Below are 8,456 nucleotides of genomic sequence, written 5' to 3'. Positions count from 1 at the left end.
CCATTAAACCGGTGGAACCCTCAACGAGTGAATACGGTGAAAATTTGAGTATTTCGCGAGAAAAGATTTTCACCCTTACTTTTGCGACTCCACGTTGTCACGCATCGAGATTTTCACTTGTAGTCCAGTGAAAAGAAACGAAAATTAACTAACAATATAGCCCAACTTGCTGTGCCATCAATCGGTGTCAATTCAAGTGAGGTGACACCACCCAGAAGTGCAGAATAAGAAGAACTTCTATGAAGATTTTCTGAAATAAATGTTCATGTTTTTATGATAAGAATCCTAATGATTTTTATGAAAATTTTGAAAATCTCCAACCAATATTCAAAATAACAGTTTTCTGGTATCTGAATGTGATATAAGTACTACACTACATTTTATATACTGCCCATACTTGCATATCAGTCCCATATGGGAAATCGGCATGTTGAGAAAAAGACGATCAAAAGTTTATTTCCGATTTTTTTTATTTATTGTGCTCCCTAATGCTGGTCCCGGGTTGGCGGTTCAATGCATAGGACGCTGGTCTTACAAGCCAGCTGTCGTATGTTCGAGCCCCGACCTGGAAGGATTCTTAGTGTCAGTAGGATTCATAGTACTAGCCATGCAATGATTCTGTACGCTAAGAATCGGCTGCGAAGTCACGGAGGAATGTAATGCCAAGACTTTGCTTTGCTCCCTAATGCTAAATCTTGGTATTATTACATGAAATATCGGTAATACACCTTTGCTGTTCCAATATTGCAACAAATAAAATTATTGAACTTTTGCACTGAATGGGACTGATATGCGGGTACTTTAGCATATGGGACACAGAACTGAGTTGATATTTTTTTATATTTTACTGAACAAACCCTCAACTTTCATTGCAATTTCTGAGAGTATATTGAGGAAAGACTCCATTCCTCAAGCTAACTCAAAATTGGCGAAAATCGATATGAGACTGATATGCGAGTATGGGCAGTATATGAATCAAATAATTTTTACTGGATTGTGCATTGAAGCATTAAAATGGCAGTCCATTAAAACCTACGTGAAAAGTAGATTCCGACCGCAACATCATAGAGCTAAGGCAGTGTGTCTTATTAAATATGTTATAAACAAAGTAGGGCGGGAAATATTCACATAACTTTTCACGTAACTATGATTGATCTTTTTTTTAAATGAAGAAAAAAATGTTTTTTTCTGGAAAAAGATGCCAGTTGACAGGTCTGGTCCTAGACGCGAATGTCAAAACCCCTTGAATCAAATTGATTATTTTTCGGAAGAACTGTTTTGCAATGAAAAAATCTCGTTAACGTGTAAACATATTTATGTGAAGTATAAATGGTCGGGTAAACGATCCGAAAAAAAATTTTCCCGTACCCGACCCGTACCCGTGTAAGCAGTAAATTTTTTTACCCGTACCCGACCCGTACCCGAGTGAGCAGTAAAATTTTTTACCCGGACCCGACCCGTACCCGATTAAAAATAAAAATTTTTACCCGTACCCGACCAAAAACCCGTCGGGTACGGGTACGGGTCGGGTTTCGGGTAAAATACCCGATACCCGACCATCTCTAATAGCGACCCCTTGACAATGATAAAAATAATTTTCTTGAGCAACACTGTTTAAGTTGCTACGAACTAGTTACCAAGGAGCCCCATAATAAATAAACAAACCATTTGAGAAAGTTTTGAAACAGTATTATTATTTTCAATTGTGTGCCATCAGTGGCAAATTATTAAAAAAGCAAGATTATTCTGAAGACATCGAGAATGTACGTAGCTGTATGAGGTGTCGCGAGCCATTGGCCGGGGACTTGTCCCTCTGGGGATGTTCAACGTAACTGGTGACTTGTAAAAGCCGAAGGAGCTAGGCGTCTACAAGTTCAACTCTTTGGATTTGCACTAGCCGAACTGGGACTGGAGCAGGGTGCCCAATATCCAAATCTAACACTAGATGTAGTGCTATAACAGACATGCGTCATCTTATATCATCATAATCGCTATCCAGTAGCTCTACCTGTAATTTAGTGTTATCAAACTCATTCATAATGCCGGTCATTCTTTTCAGGAATATTCAATCGAGTTTCCGAAACATCACCATAGCTTAATATATTGTCATCAAGCTAGGAATTTCGTGCCAGTCTGCACGAAACAAACAAAGAAATCCGATATTCTTGACATTCGACTACTTCAACAGGTTCCAGATACCTTACGGGAAATCGTAGTTATTGACTATTTTCTGCTTGAGAATAAATTATCAAATTATTTGAAGGAAACTTGTTTTTACGGGTGGTTTACAATGTGCATTTAAGAACTTATAATTTTGATCAGAGGAGCTTGATTCCCGCACTTTTCAAGTGTCTTTCATGTTCATCAAATTCTACACACGCTTTGCGAAGGTCTTCAAATAACAGAACAGAAGTAGAGGAGTTTCTCGAATGTTTAAAATATGCCGGCGAATTGTTTTACAACATGTACGCTGATCAGCAACGAGGGTTGAACGATTTGGAACAAACTCAGAAGTGGCAAATATACAAAGATTTGTGGAACAATTGAAATAGTTGTACTTTCAAAAGTCATTAGAAAAGGGCAAATATGAATTCGGTGTATTTGTACCTGTATATGAAGTGCGATTCTGGAATGGATTAAAAAATAAAGCTCAAAGTCTAAAGTATCTTTGATTTGCTGCACTCGAATTTCATGCATTTCGTAGAATAGTACGAATATACCGGATCGATTCAGTTTGATCATTTATATTTCGATAATGAATTTCGATGATTGGGCTGATAAAAAGTTTCGCAACAGAGGTACTCCATACAAAAGATCTTGGTCACATACGGAAACCTGATTGCGCTGGATTTTTCATATGTTCGAGCCCCAGCTGAACTAATCGATCCACTGTCCAGACGTCTAATGATGCTGCAGAACTTGTAACTTGCCGCGAAATAAGGATTTTCCACTCGAGGCAGTTAGTTTTGTTTACATTCCTCAAGTCTTCAATAAGCGGTAACCAAGGTTTCGATAATTGTTATTCAAAATCAATAATTCGTCAACTTGTGTCGCCAGTTTCAATAGTTTTTCAGGTGATTTCATTTTGACATTACCAGTTACTGAGGGGTACTTAAATTTGCGATACAGTTTCGATAGACGAGTGGCAGGTCGTGTCGTCGGTCAAATGTTCCGGCTGACCGTAATTATAAGCACCGTCCAAAACACTGCACAATCTGTCGAGTTCACCAGAAATTACCCTCGAACAATTTTTGTAGGCAGCAAGTAAAATGTGATTTATTATTTTCTGCCTATAAGTAAACACAAAGTTTATAGTGGTTCTAAGGGCATATTCAGGAGTGTTCTAGTTCTAGATGCATAATTTATGTCAGTTCTAAAATTTAAATCTAGAAATTATAACCAAAAAAACTAACAGCCCCAGCAGCGTTTTATCTGTGTTTCAAATATAGAAAAAATAGAACGGCAATGTATACCAGTTTTAAATTTGACAGTAGAACTGGTCGAATAAATAAAACTAAAACGGATTGCTGGGGATACGTTTGTTTCAGTTTCATTTACATTATAGACCACCGATATGAATCTTGCAGCTGCTGAATTTGCTCTAATGTTTTAAAAACTTTAGCACCTGTACCTCAATCCATTCGATGTACTATTTAAGATTTTTTTGTTTGGTTAATAGAAAGACCCTTACTGAAAATTTATAGTTATGGCGTTTTGAACTGTTTTATACTTATGGCGTTTTTCATTGAGAAACACTGGTGGCGTGAATTGCTCTGGTTTTGCACTTTCGAGCAGAAATGGCAATGAAACACCGTCAAAATATTGCATTTCTGCTCGAAAGTGCAAAATCGGAGCAATCCACGCCACCAGTGTTTTTCAATGAAAAACGGCATTAGTTTCACGACAATCAGTTTTCACAGAAGTTCGGTTATTGGAAGATAATTTTACCATACGGACAGTATGGTTTTTACCGTACTCGGCGGCTATTTAGATTTACCGTATGAATTGTATATCTATTTACAAAATTCTGAAACGAAAATTTACGTCAAACTGATCGTCCGATAAATAATTGCATAATTATTGTAAAATATAACTGATGTACCGAAATATCGGTCATTTCTATAGATTACCGAAATTTCTCGTCAAAAATATTACCGAACAAAGGAATTAATTCTTAGTGTGTATATTAGAACTTAAACTGTATCCCCAGCAAGCCGTTTTGATTTAATTTATTCGAACAGTTCTACCGACGACACGACCTGCCACTCGTCTATAAAAACTGTATCGCAAATTCAACTACCCCGCAGTAACTGGTAATGTCAAAACGAAATTGCTTGAAAATTTATTGAAATTGGCAACAATTGTCGAAAACTGTTGATTTAAAATAACAGTTATCCATGGTTACGTATGTTGTTTCATTGGAATATATTTTAAAAAATCTCAGAAGAAAAACAACACGTAATTTTTGAGAATCAGAAGGAGATAAGATTTTTGTGAATCAGAAGCAGTAGAAAATATTCAATATTATCACCGGGGCCCAGAATTATCACAAAATGTAACAAAAATGGCACATTCGTAGGTATTAGCTTTGAATTACCATTTTGTTACGGACCTTAACTGGATTTTTTTCATATTGTAGATCATACACTTTGGCATGAAAGAAGTAGTAGGTCTCATCTTGTCCACGGAGGAGAGCAGGAGAAATCCATGTGCGGGAAAGTAAATTTGTTAAACTTGGAATTCTAGCTTTGCTCGGGAAATAAATCCTCAACTACGGCCCAGTAGTCGAACTGATCGGGTTCCTATGTACGATAATGCGAAGCATAATATTGATCCCGTGTATTTATACGAAATCAAAAACGTTTTTTCATAGTAATGCAAATAAATATTGGAAGAAGCCTTTTCAAATTGCTAAATTTAATATAACCTATAATTGTTTATCATTATTTGAGGAATATAATTAATAATTATTGTGAAACTAAAAAAATTTACTCTTTTCAATGAAATTTCGAATTATTGCGGTACAATTTAAACGATTTTTATCAGTTTTACGAAACTGAGCTCTCCGGATATTATTCAACATAAACGTTCAACGGCTTAGTAATCAATACACAAGACAGTAGACAATAAGAAACTCTCAATTGTTATTGTTAGTCATTTAATAAAATAAAAATTTCTTAAAAAATCACAAAGAATTGTAAGGTAGATTTCATCTCAGCGAATGACCATTGTATCTGGTTCTTTGTGCCACAGGGTTGTGTTTGGTGTTTGTACTTTAATGTGATTTTGTGAAAAATTTCAGTCCGAACCCCAATATGTGTATGTTACGCAGGAATTGTCTTGGGTCTATGATGTTTTATACTTGAAAATGGGCTCTCGAATAGTGAATTTCTCCGGCTTGAGTAGCTGTTATCGTGGATATGTAGTATTTGTACGTATCAGAAAAAACGGTGTCTTGCCATGGTCGTAGTCTGCATTCTGTTCGATTTATTGCATGTGCTTTCTAGCAGATAATCGTATCTGACGGTAAAGGCTATTTGCTTCAGTTTATTCGATCGCTTGGTAACTCGTGGTATGACTATAGAGCACTGACGCAAACATACAAAGAAAAAATATGGTTTTTATTATTTCTACTTTTTTACAATAATGTAATGTCGACCAGTATTAAACAACGGAGTTTTTTACTCACCTATTTAATCATATTGCCAAAAATTGCGTGCTAAGCCCTGCGAAAACTTCATTAATCTGATTGAAGAAGACTTTGTATTTGTTTATTTGTGTTGCAAAAGTTCCTTGGTGACTAGTTTATAGCAACAAGAAAAGTGTTGCTGGAAACATTTTTTTCAATGATTAACAAGGGGTCGCTATATTTTTGGTAACTGGCGGTAAATCGCTCACGAACACTTTTTATTCTAATTTTTCTTCGGAGTGCCTGGTCGTGTCGTCGGTTCTACCGACGACACGACCTGCCACTCGCTTTCAGAACTGTATCGTAAATTTAACTACCCCTCAGTAACTCGTAATGTCAAACTGAAGTCTTTGAAAATATATTTGAAACTGGCAACCCAGGATTATAAACTGTTGTTTGTAGAATAACAGTTACGAGAGCCATGGTTACTTATTTTGTATAAATGAAAAATGTAAATAGAACAAAACGAACCAAGATGCAGCACCTAATTTCACCACGGTTTTAGCGTCGTTTGCATATGAATAAGATGAAAATATTTCGTATAGGTATAACAGAAATATTTAATCTATATAATACCTAACAATTTATATTATGTGTGTTTTACATAATCTAAAAGAATTCAGAATTGAGCTGTAATTGCTGATATAAGACTTCCCTCCCAAATACGACTAAGAGAATGACCTGCTGATCAAATTCTTATAATGAAGAGAGGCTTTTATATGCAGTTAGGCTCTTTTGTCGTAGGACTATCAAAATATAGTATTCGGATTCTTAATCCGAATGCCTAGGAATCCCAATGAATGAAAAATCGTATAGAAAATTTTTGGTCCGATTTATTATTTACTTATAGTTTGGCAGCGTGCCGCGTAACAAGTGCCGCGAGTCATGCCTAAGCTGATTCCCCCGTATGTTTGCACTCGGTACTTGTGAACTAATTGTTGCATATATCTTGAATAGTTTTTTATCTAAGAAAAGTAGAAATATATCATGGTAGGATCAACTGTTAGCATATAGACTGAACACGCTTCCAAATGATGTTACAATTAGGTTTCGGTTTTATTCATGAAAAGACATCCTGCTAGATGAGAGAATTATAACTCGTTTGAATAAAAAGTAATAGTTTTTTTTTCAAACTTACGCAGAAATAATCGAGCGATACTCGAAATCAGAATAACTTGTCCAATTTGTTTGTTTATTTACTTTACTAGAGCACCTTGACAACTAACTTGTAGCAACCAGAACAGTGTTGTCTGAGAAATTTGTTTTATTGAATTACAAGGGGACGCCCAATTTGCGGTAACTGGAGGTGAATCACTCACGAACACCTTTTATTCAGATTTTTCTTTGGAGTGGCTGGTCGTGTCGTCGGTTCTACTGTCAAATTTAAAACTGGCGCTGCCGTTCTAATTTTCCAATATCTGAAACACGCGTAAAACACTCCTGGGCTAAAAATAAATAGTTTTAAAAATTCGTTTCCGGAATTACTCATTTCGTTTGGTTGTTTATGATTTGAAACATCATAGTGAGTTGGCATAGCACCAAAAAATTGACATACAAGTATAGAATAGAATTTAAATCTTCAAGCTCGAGTTTTATTTTTGACAGTTTTGAATTATGCGGCGGCCTGTCATTTTAGAACAGATATGCATCACACATTGCGAATAACTTTAGAGCTTATTTGTTCGTAAAATGTGAGAGCTGAATATCTTGGTAATGTGATATCTTTGCAGTAAAATAACATGCGATTCACCACTCGTAACGCCCGGAGCCCTCAAAAGAAGTTGTATTCACCATTATCAGATGTTTTTTGTATACAACTCTTGTTACACCGAGAAGTGAACAATATATTAAACTTGATTAATTTACAACTATTAAACTTAATAAAACTGAAAATGTTGGATAAGGTAAAACACATAATCCTAGTCTTATCAGGAAAAGGTGGTGTTGGAAAATCAACTGTTAGCACTCAATTTGCACTAACATTAACAGAATTTGGATACAAGGTGAGGTAATGCCATCATTAGACTACAAATCATGATGTTCTCCTGTTGCATCAGGTCGGTTTGCTAGATATTGATCTATGCGGTCCTAGTGTGCCTTATCTGTTAGGACTAGAAAACCACGACGTTCATCAGTGTGACGAAGGATGGGTTCCCGTTTATACCCGTGCAGATAAGAGGCTGGCCGTTATGTCGATCGGGTTTTTGTTGAAAAACCGAACCGATGCGGTTATCTGGCGAGGACCGAAGAAAACAGCAATGATCAAGCAATTTTTGGAAGATGTAGCTTGGGATGAGTTAGACTATCTTATAATTGATACCCCACCAGGAACCTCCGATGAACACATTACGGTGATGGAATGTTTAAAAACAGTCAATACTGATGGAGCGATAATCGTCACGACACCACAAGAAATGGCACTTGAAGATGTACGGAAAGAAGTTACCTTCTGCAAGAAGACGGGTATCCGGATCATTGGAATTGTGGAAAATATGAGCGGATTCGTGTGCCCCAATTGTGCTGAATGCACTAATATCTTTTCTTCAGGGGGTGGAGTATCGTTGGCCGAATTAGCAAAAGTCCCCCACCTGGGTACATTGCCGATTGATCCTCGTGTTGGTGAATTAGGCGGCTCTGGTAAAGCATGTGTTAAAGAATTTCCAGAATGCACCACATCCTCGGTTTTAGGTAACATTGTTAAGAGTATAACAACAGAAGAATAATATACTTCAAAATTATTGTGATATACGCACTTACTTACGATGGA

General features: G+C 36.4%; 1 protein-coding gene across 1 annotated transcript; it reads left to right on the top strand.

Moving 5' to 3' along the window:
- The first annotated feature begins 7,472 nt into the window (after positions 1-7,472).
- LOC131434818 (cytosolic Fe-S cluster assembly factor NUBP2 homolog) lies at positions 7,473-8,433 on the top strand. Its single transcript, XM_058601984.1, has 2 exons — positions 7,473-7,692; positions 7,747-8,433. The coding sequence occupies exons 1-2, from the start codon at positions 7,582-7,584 to the stop codon at positions 8,410-8,412; spliced, it is 777 nt and encodes a 258-aa protein (XP_058457967.1). The 5' UTR covers positions 7,473-7,581; the 3' UTR covers positions 8,413-8,433.
- The last annotated feature ends 23 nt before the right edge of the window (positions 8,434-8,456 follow it).

Source organism: Malaya genurostris, chromosome 3 (assembly GCF_030247185.1).
Source record: "Malaya genurostris strain Urasoe2022 chromosome 3, Malgen_1.1, whole genome shotgun sequence".
Taxonomy (NCBI): domain Eukaryota; kingdom Metazoa; phylum Arthropoda; class Insecta; order Diptera; family Culicidae; genus Malaya; species Malaya genurostris.
The sequence above is the reverse complement of the archived record's forward strand: the minus strand, read 5'-3'. Positions and strand labels throughout refer to the sequence as shown.